This window comes from Gymnogyps californianus, chromosome 20 (assembly GCF_018139145.2).
Source record: "Gymnogyps californianus isolate 813 chromosome 20, ASM1813914v2, whole genome shotgun sequence".
Taxonomy (NCBI): Eukaryota; Metazoa; Chordata; class Aves; order Accipitriformes; family Cathartidae; genus Gymnogyps; species Gymnogyps californianus.
Genome location: NC_059490.1, coordinates 3,080,146 through 3,101,698, shown reverse-complemented (window position 1 = coordinate 3,101,698; position 21,553 = coordinate 3,080,146). Strand labels below are relative to the sequence as shown.

General features: G+C 42.2%; 1 protein-coding gene across 1 annotated transcript in view; it reads right to left on the bottom strand.

Annotated features, from left to right (window-relative positions):
* CASTOR2 (cytosolic arginine sensor for mTORC1 subunit 2) overlaps positions 1-17,182 on the bottom strand; it is a 126,263-nt gene extending 109,081 nt beyond the window's left edge. Inside the window, exon 1 of the mRNA XM_050908905.1 lies at positions 16,966-17,182. Coding sequence (XP_050764862.1) covers positions 16,966-17,078 — 113 coding nt within the window. The 5' untranslated portion in view covers positions 17,079-17,182. The remainder of the gene's footprint in view (positions 1-16,965) is intronic.
* Positions 17,183-21,553: the final 4,371 nt, after the last annotated feature.

The following is a 21,553-nucleotide window of genomic DNA, read 5'->3' as shown; positions in this document are numbered from 1 at the left end:
GGATGTTTTGTCCCCTTAGTACAGGAACTTCACCATTTACACAATTCACCCAGAGATAATCAAGAGCTGTCTTTAATATAACAGGAATTAATCCAAGGATCCTAATGCAGGCTACATCCAGCAAAAAGGGTTATTTTCCCAGAAACCTCAAGCATACTGATGTCCAATTTGCATGAACAGGATTTTGCAGAAACATTCCCTGTCACATGAATTTTTCAGCCTGGGCTCTAACTCGCTGACATCAATGAAGAGAAACTTGTTGACATTGCCAGGCGTGGAACTGGGTTATCAGGGCATCCCAAGCAGATCTGTAACAAAATCATTGGCTCAAATATTGGCATTTCCACTCTTGTATCTGTAGGCACGGTAAAGGAAGAAATACTTCTTGCAAGAAAAAGTTCTGGTCAAGCATAAATACCAAGTCAGCGATATTTCAATACAAACAGTAAGGTAAACCATTATGTAGTGGTTATACTGTATTAAAGTACACATTGGCATCATTTCATACCAGGTTTTAGGTTTTCCAATTCAATTCTATTCAATTCTATTTTTTTTACCTGGCAACGCTTTTCAACTTAGTACAATGCAAAATATAGTGAACTGGTACAACCTTGGAGTTTGGGCTGAATGCCAATTGTCAGCCCTACAGCAACTGAAGCCAATAAAACAGGGCTTATTTGCAGCAGGAAACTACCTGAACAATTGTTTTCAAAGGAAGACAGCAAACTCCTGGAGAAGTGGGAAACATTCCCATGGAAAAGAGAAGGCCACACCTGTAAGCTTCAGGTATTTCCTTATTATGAAACTTGATCTTGGGGACAAGACATACTTACTCAGCATTTTTCTCGCTTCTTGCTGCCAGAAATAGGTGATGTATTTGAAGCATACACAAAGCTAAGTCTCTGTAGAGACCACCATTTCGCAACAACCTGATCTTTTCTGTTTATTAGCAGAGGCTGGACTTAGATTTTTCAGTACTATACACCAAGACCTATATAATTTGAGCTAGAAGAATACTGCCATAATTGACAAGAATAGGTGTGGCCAAATGTTTTCTTATGTGGTTCAGAGATATCAGAGTCAGGCAGCATCTTCTCTAAACATAACAAAAGATGACACTTCGTCAGACAACGTAGTTGTGCCAGGCAATAAATCTTGCAGCAGAAGGCTCCTTCCTATTTTAATTCTAGTCGTCACAGATCGAGAGATACAATTGTCTTTCTCAAGACAGACACAGGAGAGGTGAAACCAAAGCAAACGCCTCAAACAACTGAAAAAACACGGAAATGCTCAGGGTTTCATTTAAATCCTGGTGTACTTGTTCTGGTCTAATAAAAATAGCCCACTTCACTGTTTGCACAATTCCTGGGATCAGTAGATACTATCCTGCAGCTGCCTGCACTATTCAAAACAGCAAGGAGGCTTGTTTCAGTTGGGCACGTCCATCTGTTTCCCCCTCCCCTTTTAACAGATGCATCATTTCAGCCCCAAGTATGGAACAGGTTGGAAATCTCCCCCCCTGTGACTTGCATATCTGTGCACTATGGACCACAAAAGGTGTACCCACAGCTTTGGTACTTTGCACTATTCTAGGATCTTTCATCTAAATGTTAGCAAACAGCTGTTTTGCAGTACTCCATAAGAATATTTTTTATTTGGCATCTGACCATTGTTCCTGTCAGGGCATGAAGAAAGGGCTCTCATGTACGTAGCAGCATAGACCAGTGTGGACTACAAAAAAAATCCATCTAAGAACAGAGTAAACACTTGGTCACTTAGTCCATGCCAAGTTCTGTGTTTTACTGGTTACAGCACCAGATTTATCCAAGCTACCTAGTTTAAAGCTATAGATGTGTTATTGCTGTGTGGATTGGTCTTGAGGTAGGAAGTTTTAGCTCTCCATCCACAGCCACAAAATTAGGCACCTACAAAGTGCAAAATAAGATCCCAATGCCTGGTCCCCAGGTTCTCCAGCTAGTAAGGAAAAATTACGCAGTTGGCAGCAGTAAGAGTCAGAGTCAGAAGAGTTTAAAACGTTACCTCTTAAACAACAGACTCAGATATATTATCTAGTAAAAATCCATGTATCAGTGGCCACTTTTCCTTCAGAAGAAATGCTCCAAGGCTCCTTCAGTGCTAGCAGCTCAGAGCTCACAAATAACCCTCTGATCAGAAGCCAGCATGCATTCAGCAAGGATATACGGCCTACCGGGATCAGGACTCAAACCAGCTTGCTTCTCCTTCTTGTTCTTCCACAGCTCCCTGCATGCCTGTGGGTAAATCACTCAATCTTCCCGTGCCTAAATTCCACATTTGTATAAGAGGGATAATCACTCTTCGCTACTACAGAGGGCCATTGTCAGGCTACATTTACTAGTGATTGACAGAAGCCTAGGTACTACAGACAAGCAGCACAAAAAAAATCGCCCCTCTGCCGCAAATGCTTTATGACAAACAAATGTTCCTTAAAAAGCAGGTTGCAGATTCAGTTCCCTAGTAGTTATCACAAAGAACAGCAATTTAACAAAAACTCTACAAATGTAAAAAAATCCCAACACAACTTGACAATGTCCTTTCAACCTGACATTTAAAAAAAAAACCTACATGCATAGTTACATACGATAAAGATAACGACAAAACAAGAGAACAGAAAAGGTGGGCAATATTGTTCCTTCTAGCTTAAAAAAAAAAATTATAGTGCACTCAGTTTGCCAGTTTAATAGGTGACGTGACAGGTCCTTAGTTCATCTTGGGACAATTTGAGAACAGAATGATTAGCAGTGTGTGATGACAGTGATCACTAGCTGGTTCCTGGAGAGCTGATAAGTTATTAAGCTAAACAATGCATCACTATTATGAGCAAGTCAGTGCACTAACTGTAATTTCCTTGAAAGCTGAGCGGTGCATGATTATACTTGTCCACTCAGACTCCCTGCTGGCAGCTCCGTATTCTGCTATTGTTCTGAGCTCTAGAGCCTTCCCAGTGCCCAGGATACAGCCGCGTGAAAATGTATTCTTCATATTCAGCCTTCGTTGTGGCAGCTGTCATCTGAAGGATACTGGGAAGAGAGACATTCTCTGTCCTGAAGCACAGCTATTAGAGCCCCTAAAAACATGTGGTTTTATTTGTCAGCACGAGCGACCTCTCATTTCTAGCTGAGGCAATTTCCATTTCAAGAGTGCTCTGACTTTGGAATGATGCATATATACCTACATATATATTATACACATACATACATATATATGTGCGTTTATGTGTATTAAAAAGTCACACATACATACAAGTACATTCCTGGTTGTTTTCTTTATGACTCTCAGGAAGGCTGCTGTTATTACTGGAAGCTCAAACGGACATCTTTCAACTCACATTTCTCTCTCAAGGTATAAGCAAAGACGACAGAGCACACCTCCACTAACAAACCTACAAAAACCACGAACAGAAAAGGCAAAAGAAAAAGAAGGCAGCAGCTGGATGACGAGGATTTCAAGTGGCTAACACAAACATAGACTGAAAACATGGCCTTCATCTGTCCTACCGAAAAGAGGCAGTTCTAGCGGTGGAGACGATGCAGGACCTGGAAAAAACACAGTCAGGTCCTACTGCAGACCTGCTCTGTGAGATGGATAAGCCACTCGCCCTCCTACGTGCCTCAGTTTCTTCCTCCGCAAAGAAAGTCAGCAGCATCTCCCCACCTCTCAAGAGGTGCAGCCAGTACGCACTGTAAGGGGTGATCCCTGGAGCGCGCAGGGCCTGGTGACCACAGGGATTACTGCTGCACAGTAGGGCAGTGCAGGGGCCTTATGCTGCACTGCTGGAGAAACGGAGTAAAGCAAGTCCCTAACCCACGTGGTTATGTGGAGAGAGAAGAGCAAAGAGACCCCCATTTCGATTCCCTAAACTAATTCTCAGAAATATATCTTCACTCTTGCTTGCATGAACAGTCACACCAAGCCTCCCCTCCCTTTGGTGCATTTTTACCATGCTCTTGTCCTGAATGTCGTCAGCTAGTGTGTCCAGGAGGCAAAGTTTTTAAAATCCGTAAGTGCCTTCCCCTCCAACAGCAACAGACATTTCAGAGTGTAAGCCCCATTGGCTTCCAATGAGCCTTGGGGTGCCAAGTGCTTAAGTTTTGGTTTTTTTTTTTTTCTTTTAAATGGGACTTAGGTGATTCTGAAAATATTATCATGTACCTCACATTAGATTTGATATAAAGTGAACATTAAGTGGGAAGAAAACCTGACACTGAGAACATTTGACAAGTGCTTAAAAGGTAGGTCCTAATTCATTTTAAACTTTGTTTTATATAAGACTCGTATAAGGAGCACCATGAAATTCTTTCATTGTCCTTTTCTTTGTGCTGATCCTGCAAGGAATATATAATCAGTAATATGTTTAAACAAGCCAAGGAAAAAGTACCACTCTATTTTGAATCCAGGAACTGTTCTATTCCTGTCACTGAGTTTTTTCAAACCCAAGTAAAAGGGAAAAACCGTTACTGTTGGAATTAAAAACACAAAATGAGCAAATGTAATATTCAAAATGTGACACTAGTAATACATATAGGATAAGCTTGCCCTATAGTTTTGAAAAAAGTTAGCACCGCTGCTATTCGCACACCTCATACTTTTACAAATAAATTATTTCTATCCCTACAACAAGATCTAATCATCTGACCATTCTCCTGGGCAGTAAAGAAAGGTTAAGTCAATCATTTCTACTCCAACTCTGAAATTAACCATCCCATAGCTGCACTACTGCAACTGTCTGTGAGCCTGTGCCATAAACATAACCAAAACGATTTGGCTTCAAAGGTGGGGGGCTTTGGTTTGGTTTTTTTTTTTCCCCTGAACTTGGGTCACACTCAGCAAGTTAACAGCAACTTCCACAACACGACAGGTAGAAACTGTTGACTCGGGTCCAGGAATTTCATCAACTGCTTTGCTATGATCCTCCAACTACACCCTCAGTTATCCAGCCAACAGAGACTGCACCTAAAGATAGAGCCATTAACTAAGTACTGTGGCCATCTACAAATCCGTAAGAAAAATGCATGGTTATGTTCCAGTCATTGGGAACTCAAAAGGAGATAAACAGCAATAACATGCCATGGAAGGCTATCAAACATGGATTAACAGCCAAGGATGTATCAGTTTAAAGCCTCAGTGATATACTATAAACATAGAAGAAAATTAATTTAAAGCATATGCTCATGTACATCTCAAAAGGACACAAATCTTACATAAAGCATTTTACACATACGTGCACATACTATTTATAATTTCTGACTTTTTTCCTGTTTTTTTCCACCAGTAATTTGGTCATTATCACCTTTACAATGAGATAGCCATTCAAAATACATTGCTTCACAAGATCATTAAAAGCTAATAGATAACCATATTGTTTTGGGACTACTTCATATTTAAATCATTGCCTAAGATTACAGTTCAACCACCATCTGAATGAACAAAGCCATTCAAACGGTTGCAGGACACACAAAGTCCTTTTACATTAGTTGTTCCAGGCTGATTTCACACTCCTGTGCAAACGAAAAGTATTTCTGGCCTGTCACAGCATAAGAGCTACCAGGGGATAGCTCAGCGATTCGGCGCAAACCCTTCCCTTAGAGACTTTTATCCTTCCTCAGACACAAGGCTTTCCCTACATACAAAACACAGAGCACTTGTCCTGGGGTCAAGCCTCAGCAGCCCCCGGATTACAGCACTGCGATGGGTAATGTGACAAGGCATAAAGCCAACAAAATGACTGTACATACAGGAATTATGAGAATCACTCAGAAATGCAGGGCCTTGGAGTAACTTGATACCAATATGAAGACTACAGAGAAAACTCTTTCACACAGTGTGGTTTCATCGCATGACCACTATTACAGTAGGATTTCAGAAACTATACAATAACCAAAGCACAACTTTTACTGCAGGGCATCCACCACACAATACTGTACATTAAAGTCAAACCAAGTAACATTTGGACTTCATGCCATTCTAATACTTTCCCTTACTTACGTCAAGGACATGAATAAAAGTCTTGTGTAGAGGGCTTGGGTAGAAGTCGCCTCATTAGCCTTGTATATCCATCTAACACCATTACGAATTGTAATTCAGCTGTCTGCACTGGTACAGAAGTGAGTACATGCCCTTTCCCAAGGCAAACTTTGCTCTTACCCAGCTATGGAACTTTTTGACTTCTAGTTTTTTAAAGTGAGAGCCGCCTTGAGGCTGCTCTAACTTCAGCCAGTTTTTCACAGTTTGCGGCCAATAAGCAGTTTCACATGAAATGGTCACAAAGAAATATAAAGGACCAATAAATTACCGCAGTAGACAGTTTCTCCTCCATACCAACAGTTCTCTCCAAAACTGAGAGGTTGTACAATCTCACTCTTAAGTTCAAAAAACACTTTGGCCTGTTTAAATGAGACATTAAATCACACATTATAATGCTATGCGGAAAGTAACGCCAAATGGAGCAAAGCGTTACAATGTCAACAAGGTCAACAACATGTTAACGCAGAAGAGAGCAAAGCTCCGTGCACAGCTTTAAGTACAAGATCCAACTGGACAAAATCCTGAGCAACCTGCTCTAGTTGACTGCCTTGAGCTGGGGGGTTGGGCTAGATGATCTTCAGAGATCCTTCTCGACCTCAACCATTCTGTGAAGATTTGCTATTTTCTGTTTTTGTGAAGACAGCATGGTACCAGGCTTAGACTGAAAACAACACAAAAAGGTTACGGCTCTGCTATGGCATTAATTGTCAAAGTCCTGCGTGAGGCTCCCATGTAGTTACGAGACACCCATGCTCATTCACCAGGCCAACCTCGTGCTTTGTCATCTTCTGTTCCTCTTCCTCCCCCCGCCCCCCCGCATCACTCCCCTCCAGAAAACCATAAAGCCTGCTTTGGTCAAGCTGAATTCTTGCTAACCTGTTCTGTGCTTAGCCAAAATTATACTAGTCTAGCAAAGTGGTTCCTGGCAGTCATCAAAATACTGTCACACCTGTATGCCAGAAATACTGAAAAGAAAGCAACCATTTAAAAAACAATTCTGTGATGCTCTGTTCTTCAGCAATCCAGTCGTTTTGTACATTTGTAACTACCATTACTTTGCCTGTAATGCAGGTAACTCAAATCCATTTCATTTTCCAGAATAATGTATTAATTTCATTTGCCCAGAAATTGCTATAGAGTGTCTACACTGCCAAGTTTTGCCTGAAAAAAGACCTCTTAACAAAAACAATATCTCTTTTTGTGTCCCCTTAGTCCGTAAAAGGGAAATATTGCAAAACACACAGTCCCACCACTCACTGCAGAAAACCATTCACTAACTAGTCTAAAACCTGTGGTAAGCTTAGGAGAGAACGTATGGTTTCACACCTTGCTAGCTCAGCAGATGCAAACAAGCCACGCACATTAAAACTCTGCTTGGCCTACGAAAATGCCAAATGGGTAATAACATGCAACTCAAACCACTTCATCTCAGTATATCATAAACTGTCCTAAATTTATCCCCACAGCAGTGAGAGACAGGTTAATTCTAACATTTCCCTTTTGCAACCAAGTAGTTCGAATGTGAAAACAATTAAAAGCACAATTTTATTTTAACATTAGCTAATCTGATTTAAAGATACCTGAAATAATTTTTGGAGCAATGGCATCTTAGGTGTAAATAAGATACATAACAAGTATCAAAAGAAGTATGTTTGCTGCTGAAACTCCAAAGCAATTTAAACAAGTCAATTGAGGAGAAATCGGTGACAAAGCAACTGGAACTAGTCCATTTACGCAATAAGCCAGATTTTGACAGCAACAGCAGCTTCTGCAAGAAGGGAGAATATTTTCCTCATTTCAAATTACTGAGTTTAGTTCAGAATGATCACTAGTTCATTCCAGGTTGAGAAACAAATCAGGAACTGAAAAAGCAAGTAAACTTGTTTTTTTCCTTCCAGTCTGCAAACAAGAAGTAGGTGTGGGAGGCTGATACCTACTAGCTCCAATGCCTTGACAAGCATAGTCTCAAGTCACCATTAGTTTCGTTTGTTTAATACAGGTCACATTACACTGCTTAGTTATAAACACAAAATAGGCTGAGATTTTTTTTGCTAAACACTCAGCACATTTAATATTGCTTATTAGTTTAAAAACAGCAAATTAAAATGTTTGTTTTCCATGTTACAATCAAACTCTAATTTCCACCCAAAAGCAGCTTGAAAAAGACCACAACTGAAAGATTAATCATGTAATAAGTCATCCATCATTTTCAAAAAAGCATAAAGACTAAGTAAATCTATGTAAATGTATACAGTTGCTTAGATGCATACAGAGTATATCTTTCTCATTATTAAGAACAACCTTTTTTTTATTTTTGCCAAGACTACTTTTATTTGCAAGTGACTGCCTTAGAGGTTATCAAAAGAGAAGAGTCAATCTTTCTTTAGAAAAAGAAATAAAAGGTACAAATGTTAAACACGATTAACATGGGCCATTTCAATCAAGGTCTCTGACTTGTGAACTTCAACCAACTCACCCTGTAAAACAGGATACATGTGTGGCATAATAAAGGGTTGAATACTGATCTTTCAACCACAGAACTAGGATAAATATTCAGGTATTGCTAAAAGCACTGCACATCATTACCCAGATTCTCTGAAACATAACATTTCTAAAAAGCCTGAACAGAAGATAGGGAGAGTCACACCTACATTTTAGCTGTTCTATCCATGTCAAAACTTGTAAATCTCCCCCTCCCAGCTTTAGAAATTCCCCTAGTATCAATTTTTTTTTTTAATTTACCTATTTGAATACTTTACATAAGACTTAAATGTTGCTTTTTACTCTAAACTTAAGTGGCATAGCTTGCAACACCTTATGACAACTCTAGTATCCTCTGTAACAAGGACACTAAAACTTTGCAGGCAAAAAAAATGAACTTTTCCTTTACAGTTGATCTTGATCAAACACACATTCACACTTACAAGATGGTTCTAAGTCTATAAAGACTTTGCATTTATAAACTTTTAATTTATAAAAGTTTATAAACAATTTGTATTGAAAGAATTTGGGTCAAGGACAGCCTACCACCAATAACAGCCTACATCTCTCTATAATTACTGGCCAATAAGTAGCACAAGTATCTTAAAAACATCTATTCCATCACATTAATGAAACTTAATTGGACTGCAAAGGCCTGAAAAAAAATCACTTTGCCTACTGAGACATCCCCACAAAAGCGTACCTCAGAAGCGCCCAAAAGATTAACAAACGGTTTGCTGCCACCAAGCAAACTCACCGCTTCTCTTTTCCATGTGCCAACTTTGTGCTACGTAGCAACTCTGATATCTCAGCATTACTGCTGTGAGCCTTCTAAAGCAGGTTGCAGTTCAGAAGAAGGCTTTTTATTTTAATCTCTAGTAAAGCACGTTTAACAGACCAAAGTAAGGAAGTCAGTTCTGGTTGGTGAGGAAGTTTAGGCATTTACTGCTTTTCTTTGGATGGGAAAATAAAACTTTATCAACCAGTACAAAATGTTTATTATACATCAGACCACAAAAATGAGATCAGATTCTCTGCTTCCATGGTCAGCACAGTAGAACTTTGTGCAGTATGTCTGAAACTAACAAGAGATTGTATAGTCACGAAACAGACTTAATCAGTCTTTATTTCTTTTGTGTCATAATAAAACATTTTTGTCTGTTGTTTTCTCTCTTAACAAATATATCTTATAGTTAGCTACACAAAACCAAGCTGAGCTCGGGGGCAGGAGAGATCTTTTTACTTTGAAATGACAACTGCAACTTACAGGCTTTGCTCTGTTGATTCTGAACTGCAATGAATGGAGTTATTTCCTCACATTCCTGTTGTATAATTCTTCCTTTACCAGCCTTCAGCTATCAGCAGATCAGAGCTGGAGTTTACTCTGGAGTTGGCGGTAAACAAAAGAACAAATCTGCACTGTTTCCTCTGAAAAAAGAAATTGTAGCCCTTGTCCAAATATATTAAAACATTGAAACATGCAGGACGATTAAGGAGTTGTGTATTAGATAAATGGGGCAGTGTGCTCAACAGATTAAAAAAGAGAATTAAGTGGAAAGATTGGAACGATTTACATATTTATAGAGCACAAACAAGGCATTGTCAAATAGTTCCAGCCATCAAATGGAGCCTAATTTAAGTTACAACTCAGTGGAAGGAGTAGCCTGTGGATTCAAACTATTGTGTTAATGAACAACTCAGCTGTTACTTCTTGATGACAAATGCACAATAGTCATACTTTTCCTTAACAGACCTGCAATACATTTGCTCTACTGCTGAAGCATAAGAGCACCCAGTTTGCAGGAGGAGCCATTTAGGAACTAATAAAAGCCACATTTTTCGTTTAAATATTGACTTTCATCTGAAGGTAATAAATATTCAGCTGAAGGGATCTTTAATGAGTTACATGGCAAAAGATAAATATTTTTTCCTCTTTTTTATTTCTCAGCTGAACATCAGTGGGCACCAGTGTTGCTTCCTTGACATCACTGATGATGTACCTTATCCCCAGATGATGCATTACATCTATGCAACAGCTCTGCCAATGGATGGAAACAGTTTAGCATGGGAAATAAGGAAAAACAACCAGCCCACTACAAACTACAGCCAGGTATTTATTTATTTAAAAGGCAAATGTCCAAGTTCAGACAAGAGGAAGAAAAAAAAAAACCCCACATCTTAAAAAAACAAAAAAAAAGAACAGGCCTGTTAAAACGTCCAATATCTAAACCAACATTTCTCCAGCACATAGTGCTCCCCAGCATTACACTGTGGGTTTGATCCAGTACTTCTGTTCCACCTTTTGAATCTCATTTAGTTTCTAAGCACTCCTGTCAGCTTCTGACTTGGCATCAGGCTTAGCCTGATGGGACCACATGGTAGGTTGAGGACTGCATAACAAGACTGCCAGGCAAAGAAAGACATAAAATAAGGCAGTGGCCCACTGGTCAGCCCATGTGCCAGAAGCAGAAAAGAAAGGGAAATAATAACAACATTTGTAGATAAACAATAAGAGACCATCAGGAAGGAAACCTGCTCTTTCCAAGGTTTAATGTATTAAAACACTGCAGAACGTTCTCACAGCCCAGTGGCAGCTGAAACACCCAGCAGCCCTGAACACAAATCGATGACATTCTCAATTAAAGAGCTTATGTCCTTCGTTAGCCCCAACAAATAACTTCTATTCTCTCTCCTTCTCATTTATGTGATTCTCACTAGCTCTTACTCATCCTGAATATCCACCAGCAAGTTCAGCACCATAGATGCACATGGTGATGCAAACAAGAAGGCAAAGTATTTTGGGAAGGGCAGGCAGGCGACTTTAGCCACGAGGCTTCCCATCACTCCAGCCTCCTGTGGTGTCTGGACATCAGCGCTCAGTCCTTCTGTAACAGATGGTCACCAAGTCAGACTAAAAAAGAAGTGCCCAAACCTCAGATATCACACACACATATACCCGAGGACAAAAAAAAAAAAAATAATAAAAAAAAAAATCAAGACATTTGGGAGTCTTTGCCACACCAAAAGAAAACATGAGCAACCTGTTTTAGACGAGTAAACACTGCCGTATAACTTGCAAAAGCCTTTATTCAGTGGTCTTCCTAGGACATACAGGATGACAGAAGCTGGGGGGGGGGGAAGGTTTTAACAACAGGAGTAACTTGCCTTTGCCAGATGATCACCCAATGTTGCAGACCAATCTGTATTTCATATAAGGGCATAAACAACATTTGTTTCTCTGAGTTCATACCAAGGGAAACAGACTACTGATCTCTTGAATGTCCTCAAATGATGCATAGATACATTTTAAGCACTTGTTTGTCCTATTATGCTCTGAAATCCAAAATAGACCTTTTATTACAGTATCTCCAATTTCAGGACACCTAGACAGTAAACAAGTGATCAGGGAATGAGAAACACTTATATTAATAGCAGCAACACACTGTTCATAAGTAGAGGTGTCAATTATTACCAAGCAAAATGGATAGATTACCAAAAATACCACCACAAATTTAGCAAAGCTAACAAACCTTGTTTAATTTTTTTTCAAAGACCAAAGAAAATCCAGCTTATTCTGTACAGTTTATCATTGTTTACTTCTTGCTACATTTTATTAGAATTAATATTTTTAAGCACCTCTCGACTCTAAGAATACCTCCTGCCTCCAAGCATCCCACAGTAGAGGCTGCATGACAAGCAGCATCAAACATGGGGCAGAGCCCAGCCTGGCTCTTCCACCTATCTGGCTTCTCTGGGAAGCACCTCACTCACACGGCCAGCCTTCTGTATTTAGTGCCAAATCTGTAAGCTTGCAAAGTGCCTGTAATTCTGCTTCAAGTCACCAATATACAGAGACTGCACCTCTAGAAGAAGATCTGAGTATCTTGGAAAAGAAACCAGACTGACAGATCCTTTGGAAATGGGTGCCTTAAACACTTCTGTGACCAAGGTCTCATCCTTTACACAGGCAGAACTTGTTCCTTCTCTTCAGTGCACTGAAATAATCATCATCTCAAACTAAACAGTATCAGAAAACTCTCAGAGATTTTAAAATTTGTGATGCTAGACGCATGACCTACAATTATTTCAACCGCCCAGCCCTGTGAACAAACTAACCTCTCAACTTCATCCCAGCTATAACTTAACAGCATTAGATTTTAAATAATACCTTTCTCCCTCAACTACTTTATTTCACTGTTTACCACCAAATCTTTATATTAGGTACCGGAACAGAGAGAGGAAAGGCTACTTGTTAACTCATTGACTCCAGATGTTCAAGGGTCTACCAAAGCATTACCCAGGAATCATGCTAATTACATTATACAGATACAGTGCTTGGAAGAACCCTGACCCCACTTTATTCTCCAGGACTTAAACTCTCCATATATTTTTATATACACTCAAAAGACAAGGTCAGGCTCACCTTCATTCTCCCTATTGCATGCACTGGTGGCTCAGTGCAAGCATTATCCAAGACTGTCCTTCCTCCCTCTCTATTCAGATTTAATTCCTATGCAGTAAAAGGAGACGCAGTTAAAAATATTTTGCAATTAGGGGAAAAAAAAAAAAATCAAGACAGGAATGTAGCAGCACATTAGTATGTCTATCAAGTTCTCAAGCAGGTTACTTGTGGCACATCACCCAATAGCATGACATGGTTTAACTCTGACCAAGGAAGCAGAGACACTTAATTTTGGTGGGAGTGAAGCTGTTCTTTTTGCAGCACACAGGGAGCTGAAGGTGAGAATTTACAGACGAGCACAGTTCTCTGCCCCAGAGAACTAACATTTACAGAGGCACGTACAAAAGAAAAAGGACGCAACGTTAAAACCAGTACCAGTTGTTATATTTACATGCATAAACAAGCAGCACGTCTTCTGAATAGGTGGAGGTCCTTGGCACCAAGGAACTCTCAAGCCAAACACAGACACAACACAATCAGTAAAACACTAGGATGATGATGACAGCAATAGCAAAAAGATTAGACACGTGCAAATCTTCAGCATGCAACTAAAAATTACACGGATCTGATGCTCCACTAGGGTGCCTGGCAGAGCCCAGCTGAAATCAATAGGTCTGCACTTACTTACACAAGCAGAGCATCAAGAGCACATTGCTCAGTGTAACTGCTTAGGAGTTTCGCTATTAGTTATTTCTGGACTACCTGTCTTAATGCAACTTTGCATAAAATGCCTCATGCCTAACTTAAAGTTATGATTAATAGTGTTTTTCTTTCAGCTCAGTTCAGCCCACCGTTTTATTCACTACTGGTCTCACCTCTTCACCTCGTTAACTGCTTTCTTGCTTCTGGCCATCGGAATAGTTCCAAAATTGCTGTTCTTTGTTCAAAAAAATACTACTGTTGTAACAGAAGCTAAATTAAAAGACTCATGTCATGAACAAGGGCAGACTGAAAGTGGCAAAAGGCCAAATAAAAAGAGAGAGATTTGTTACTTTTCCTTCCCAAGAGCATTATGAAAAATGTACGAGATTTTAAAAATTGTTCCAGCCCTTTTCCCTGGTGCATGAGAACATGAAAGAGACTCAGTAGTCCCTCCAGATCACTTCTCAGAAGAGCCTATGTAAAAATTGTAGTTTCTTGCATGACTAACATAAGGATACTGATGATGTCATTGCCACCTCTTTGGATCACATCTGTCCCACAAATCATTATTTCTTACTGACAGCCTTGCAGCACAGGTAAAAACTCTGTTTAAGGTCTCACTGGGAAAAATGTAGGTGGTATAAGTAACCGACATCTTTGCTCTCTCATCAGAAAAGATGAGCAGGGATGTAGGCCACCTTCCCCTTTCATCCCCCAAGTGGTCCTTTTCAGATGGCGTGGTTGGGAGGGGAGATTTGTCTTGCACCCATATAAAAAGTTGTCTCCTGGGCACACTCACTTCTTAAAGGAGGAGGAAAAAGAAACGGTGGGATCCTAAATTTATGGAGTTACATCTCCCAGAGACCCTCACCTTCCTCATACGCATGGCATTCATCAGAGCAGAAGGTCTGTGGGGCAGGGACGTTGTTTGCCTCGGGGCATGTAAAAAGCACACAGGAGAAAGCAATGTTTCAGTACTGTCAGTTGTCTTAAGAATGACACAAACAAGCTTCCCCTTCTCTCCCCTGCATCTCTACTGTCTGCAAAAACAACAAAACAAAAGGGAAATAAATAGAAGTTTCCCATGCCAACAAACCTTTCCACAAACAGTTTTTTGTTCCTGACCAGTGAGATTCCATGAAAGCTAGGGAAAGATTATTGATACTCACTGTGCATGGAAAGGGCCAGACACCACAGTAACCAGAGGCAATACCAAACTGTCAAGTGCTGCACCCAAATGCAGGACAAGGTATCACACCCCAAAGGGCTTATCTTACTGTCCTAACCCTTTCACAGCTCTCTAATGTTGAAGATGTGAAATGTAGTGTGAAACAAAAAGACAACAGGACCACCCCTGAACTTAAAAAAAGAATTAAAAAAAAGAAAAAACCCACCAAAACCCAGTCTATGCATTAGGAGTGGCAGATTTAAAGATTTCACTGTTGACATTGACAGTGACATTTTAAGCATGGGAGGGGGAACAACAACCCCTCCAAAAAAAAAAAAAAAATCAGCAACCACTTCCAATTACACTGAAACAACACATTAAAAATAGAAATTTAAGATTGAAGAGCCTTTAATGTCCTGTTGAGTATTTAGAGACAGCAGTAAACAAGGTGCTGATATACTTTACACTGCAAACAACGTTAGTGGTGAGCCAAATGGGATGAGCCCCAAATCAGAGTGAAATTTCAATGCATGAAGTTTAACTGTAAGATAAGGGACTGTAATCAAATTACACCACAAATAGGTCCATTCATCCGTAAGCATTATCGCAGAGAGAGGATTGAATTACAGCTTGGAATAAAACAATTTAAGAAATAAAAAGCAAATTTATTATCTATTTATTATTTTCCTATTGCCAAAGAAAATTTCCCACCTTCATACAAGAATGCTATCTGAGATGAATCTGGGGAGAAAACTGAAATACTAATTATCAGGCTGGAAAAACAAGAAGAGTTTGAGTTGTGTTATTTACATTTACATTCCCATTCCTCCTTCTGAATAGAGCAAAGTCAACAAGCTAAGCGAAGACACAAGAATATGCATTTGCAATTCAAGTTGTTTTGCTGCGAAAGGCCTAAGCAGCTTATACGCATTCAACAAACCGGCCAGAGTATTTCTTTTCCTCCCCCTAAAAAAAAATTTCTCACAGTGCCTACCACTACATTTTTTTTTTGTTTTTCCCCGAAAGCCATCACAATCCACATTACTCAATACCACAATTTTTAAAGAGAACCAAGTGCAAGGCATGCATTGCCCCTCGTCCTCCTCCAATTTGGCAGCATTGAAAAAGCACCTTTTAAAACAAACACGCGTGTGGACGATTCGCTCTTTCAGTAAGTGCTGCAAGGAACAACAACGGGGGGGGGGGGGGGGGAGGAGAAAAAAAAAAAAAGAGCGAGAGGAAAAAAAACCACTCCTCCTCCTCCTCCTCTCGCTGCTGTTGTTGCCTTTGTTGTCCGGCGGTCGCCCCGTGCCTGCAGCCTGCCCCGGCCGGCCCCCCGGCCCCCACCTGTTCTCATTCATCCGCTCATCGCGGAGCGCGGCTCCCGGGCGAGGTGGCCCGGGAAGGGCAGCAGGAGGCAGGAGCCTCACTGGGGGCTGCCCTAAAACGTTACGGGGGGACCCCAAACTCCAGCGCTGACCCCCCCATCACCATCTCCCAGGCTTGGGGGGTGGGGGCAGTGTAGGGAAGACCCAGGTGTCCCCCCTCACCCCCAAAAAACCCTGCCCTCTGGCGAGGAGGGTGTCCCCCCCTCACCCCAGCACCCTGACTTCGAGCAAGGAGGGTGCCCTCGCCCACCCCAGCACCCTGCCCTTTTTACAAGGAGGGTGTCCCCCCCACTCCAGCACCCTGCCCCTTTGCAGGAAGGAGGGTACCCTACCCCCTTGCAAGGAGGGTGCCCCCCACCCCAACTCCCTGCCCCCTTGCAAGAAGGGAGCCCCTCAGCCCAGGACTCTGCCCCCTTGCAAGGAGGGGTGTCCTCCATCCCAGGACCCTGCTTGTTTTCAAGAAGGAGGGCTCCCCCCACCCCATCAACCCACCCCCTTGCAAGAAGGAGGCTGCCCTGCCCCCTTGCAAGGAAGGTACCCCCCACCCCAGCCCCTTCGCAGGGACGGAGGGTGCCCCCCACTCCAGCACCCTGCCCCTCTGCAGGAAGGAGGGTGCCCTCCTAGCACCCGGCCCCCTTGTAGCAAGGAGGATACCCCCCCCAAACACCCTGCCCCCTCGCAAGGAGGGTGCCCCCCAACACCCTGTCCCCTTCCAAGGAGGGCGCCCCCAGCCCCCGCGCTGCCCCAGCCCCAGCACCTACCTCGTCTTGGAGGACAGGAAAGCAAGTTTGATTAATCCATAGGTAAACAACTGGATGCTCTCCTTGGCTATGCTGGCCACTCTGAGCCTGTGCTCTAGGATGTGCAGTTCCATCTTTTCCTCTTTCTCATTTGTAGTTCATCTATCCCTGGGGTTTATTTTGTGTTTTTGAATGGGGAGGGGGAGGGGGGCTGTTATTGTCGGTGCCTTTTTTTTTTTTTTTTTTTTTTCTTCCCCCCTGGCTCCTTCTCCCCCTTCCCGGCTCCGGGGGCGGGGAGAGGCGGGCAGGGGGGGATGAGGGAGCAGAGGGTGCAAAAGTTGGACCGGCGGGGGAGGCCGGCGGGGCGCGGAGCGGAGCCGGGCAGGGAGGCAGCGGAGCCCGGAGTGCCGAGCAGCTGGTGCTCGCTGGAACAAACAACTTGCCACTCAACCCCGGCCCAGCGCGCCTGCGCGCCGCCCCGCCGCATGCCGGGGCTTGGAGTCCGCGCCGCCGCCGCCGCGGGACGGACGGGACGGGACGCCCTGCCCTGGGGAGGGGGCCCGGCAGCTCCCCCCACCGCACTGCCTCTGCCTTCAGGTGCGATTTTGACCAGTCACTTAAAAAAATAACAAGGAAATTTATTACAAATACTTGTAAGCGAGCAGCCTTTTTGTTTGGTTGGTTTTGTTTAATTTTCATTGCACCTATTGTTCAACTCGGGCAGGGGAGGCACACAGGGCATCTGGAAAATCTTTCACAACCCAAAAACCAGCAGAAAGGAGAACTTCAGAAGTTTTCATTAACAACAGGGAAATACTCAAATCTTACCCTGTTTATTCTTTCATGTGGCAGATAGGGAGTCCTGGTCTACTTCCCTGTGCAGCAAAAATAAAGTGGAAAAAACCTCAATTTGCATGCAAGTATTACAGAGGTAAAATTACAGTTGTTAAGAACGTAAAAACAGCCTTGTGTGTATGACAGTTGGTAATGTTGGAAGGGTGAATGTCCTGTTCATCCCAGTCCTCGCCCCACTCCTCAACAAGGAGGCTGAAGGGAGGTAGGGGTGGACGGACCTTCAAACCAGCACCCCAGAAATGGGGGCTGCTCTGCCACCAGGAGTGCCACAGGGCTGGCACCAAGACACTGACCCCAGCCACGTTGTCTGTGAGCACCGGCTCCTCTGCACAGGGCCCCACTGACACCACGCAGACTAAAACAGGAATTAAATTCAGGCTTGGGGTATTCTTAAAACAGGACTTGGGCCGTAAACCTGGTTTTAGCTTCTGTGCAGGGCTCCCTCTGACTTCAGATCACACTGATTCTGCCATGAACACAAAAACAACAATAATAATACCACCTAGATCACTATGGCACTTTTCATTAGTAGATCTCAAACAGGCTTTATAAAGACCATCAACAGCAACCCTTCTGTTCTACTCATGGGCAAACTGAGGCACAGGATGTGTCCAAGGGCACAAGGTCAGAGCTCAGTTAGCCAAGCCCCACTCCAGGCCAATCCTCTTCCCTATACAGAAGGAAGAGCTTCTGCAGTTGTAAATTAAGCTTTTACGGCCTGTGTTCTGTGGCAGAAATCCCTCGAATCCAGCTCTGGAGACAAGCTTCTGAAACTAGGATTTCCAAACCCTTTCTATTCAGTTAGTTCCCACTGGATGGCTGTATTTCTCCACTGGACATGTCTGTTCTTCCTCTGCCTGTGGCCATACTTCTGGAAAGGCTGTCTTAATTTTGTTATACCCCAAAAGGAAAAACTTGAAATTAGAGGCATTCATATCAATAGTTAGTTGAAATCATTCAGAGGAAAGGCAAAGATAAAATATCAAATCTCTACTTCATTTTTTAAAAGCCTTTAAAAACCAAGGAGTTGTTTTCCTTCGTTGCCTCATACAGAAGTTCAGATGACTGTAGGCGTTGCATTCTAGGAAGCTGAAGAGGATTTTTAATCTGCTTCCACTGCCAGTTCAAGGTCTTGGTCTTCAAAGCTCTGAATGTGTCTGCGCCCAGCTACAAAAAGTGCCTGCACCTGCATCTACAAATCACAGAGCTATCTGTGTTCCTCTGGGACAATGCAGACCACAGAGTCCAGAAGGAAGCAGCCAGGGACAAAACATGCACTGTCAAGGTTGCTGTGAGCTTCCAGAGGAAATCAAGACAAATGTAGCCTGAATCACTTCTAGGAAATGCTGCAAAACTTTCCTCTTTTAAAAGATTTTCCATCATAATCAGAACAACATTCACAACATCAACTCTTCCCCTTCTAACTTAGAGAAAAAATATGCTGCCCCCAAGCAGAGCTTTCTCAACCCAGAGAGGCCAGACACTCCAGGAAGGCCACCAGGGATTATGCTATTACCAGTCTAATTACCACAGAAAATGCTTACATGAAACAATGAGAGATGGTAGAACAGACCCAAAGGTAAAATCAGCGTGGACCTTTTGAAGCAAGCAAATCATCAGAGACTTTGTTCTGCCTGCAGGGAAGGAGAAAAGAGGCCCTGAGTTAGTCATCTGGATTTACTAAAAAAAGAAGAATCAAGCAAACAAGCAAAAAAAAATCCCCCTAAACCCACAAAACACAAAAATACTTCTTCATTTTGTAAGTTTACATCTGGTGCTCTCCAAAATTGCAGTTTCTTTCCTGGGTCTGTTCAGCTGCTATGGTTTTCCAAGTCTTTCAAAGAAGGCCTGAAGGCCTCTCTGAGCTGGAAACACAGACCTCATGGCTATGTGAACCTTCACATAGTCGACTGTAGGAAGCATTAGGAAAACAAAAAGCCCTACCAACACCCAACCTAATTTTCTACACATCAAAAATATGCCTAGCTCAGCACAGGCAAATTTTTCAAGAGCAGGCAACCTGGCAATTAGCCAAAATACTATTAAGTGCCCCCTCCTCCAGCTGTCATTAGTATTCAGATCTCTCTCTCCCTTGTTGCCAGGTATACCTGGGAGATTCCATACAGGGAGCAGCCTAGAATGTGTTGTTATTATATATAACATGCTATAATATCTTTTGATTATTGCAATTCCAAGTTCTCCATATTTTTGCAGCTCGAAAGGACTCACTTGGCCCAGCCACAGAGCAGGGACCTGTTGTGCAAGATGATGTAACCACACTTTATTAAAACCAAAAACCCGTTCCCTGCCCACACAGCTTCCAATGTCAGTTACCACAGCACATGCTGGGCAGACAGAAGAAAGAAATGGGGAGAACGGACAAGAAAACAGGAAGATGAGATAGCAGCAAAACACATCTCCGTATGAGGACCAGGCACCATGAGTCATCTCCTGCCTGGATGGAGAGCAGAGCACTCATGAGCCATCACAAGTAGATGAGATTTCTACGTGCTCTAGGTCAGATACCACCCATAACGCTAAGCAAAACTTGGGTTTTGAAGCCTTGAGGCTAGAGGTGGTGCGGTTTCCCCAGTAGAAGAATGCAGACTGTACTTGGACTGATGGGCAGTTTTCAGATATCTCAGCTTCTGCTCACAAGGACCTTCTTAGTGGTGAGCAGGGCAAGAGCCATCTCCTGTTTGCCCTGGGGCACTGTTTGTCTGGAGGTGAGGTCCTCAGAAGGAATGCAGCATTTAGGAAAAACTTGAGTTCAAGAAGATGGTCTGTATTTTTGCCTTGAACATTTATCTCAGCAGCAACCAAGGTACAGCCAGGTACAGGTCACCAACAGTCCTTTGGGAGACTCTAGCTCTCGTAAGCCTGAATTTTGTCTGAATGTGAATTTTCTCATAAAGCACACTGCAGTCCAACATCCAAGTCTCTGCATGCAGATTGCTTCCAAACCAAACACTCAACAACAATCAGTGTTTCAGGAAATAGGAATTTTAAAAAATGTAGAAACAGTTTAGGTGAAAGGAATGTAATTACGTACTGTGACGAACAGTTCATGAAGATCAGCACTGTACGCAGAGGAAAAATAAAGGAGAATTTCTAATCACGTGAATCATCATGTTTTATGCAGGTACTCCAAACTACAGCAGGATATTTCAGTATTATTTTATTTAGATGGTGGAAGGAAGTTCTTAAATCATTTGTGGTCTCTACTGATATCATAAAAAAGCCCCATTACCCTATTTAGTTCTCAAAGATGAAGCTATGGTAGCCTTTTACAGATGAATTTTAACATGCAATATCTAAATTTTTGGCAATAAAACCTCATTTAAAAAAATAAAATATAATTTAGATTAAATTATCTCGTGATTTGTATGACACTGCACTGCTGCAAATCTAACATTGCTCTGCTGTTGGCAGAATTACACTTTTCTTTCAGAAACATCTGAAGTTCAACAGCATCTTGACCTCTGACTCGGGCTTGTAAAAGCTTCTAAGATCTAAAATAGCAGATAATAGAAGTCCTAATGTGAATGATGTAATGGCAATACCCTGGATAAATATGCCCAAGGCAAGATGAATCCAGTGTCACAGTTGTTTATACTAGCATTTGCTTTTCTGCAGTAGACAGAGCATATGAAGTTCTTAGCACGCCTATAGCTCTAGTGTGAAACCAGGGTCAGTGTGCATTTCTGGGGTCCCTTTCAGACTCAGAACATAAGGGACACAGCAATCTGTTCCA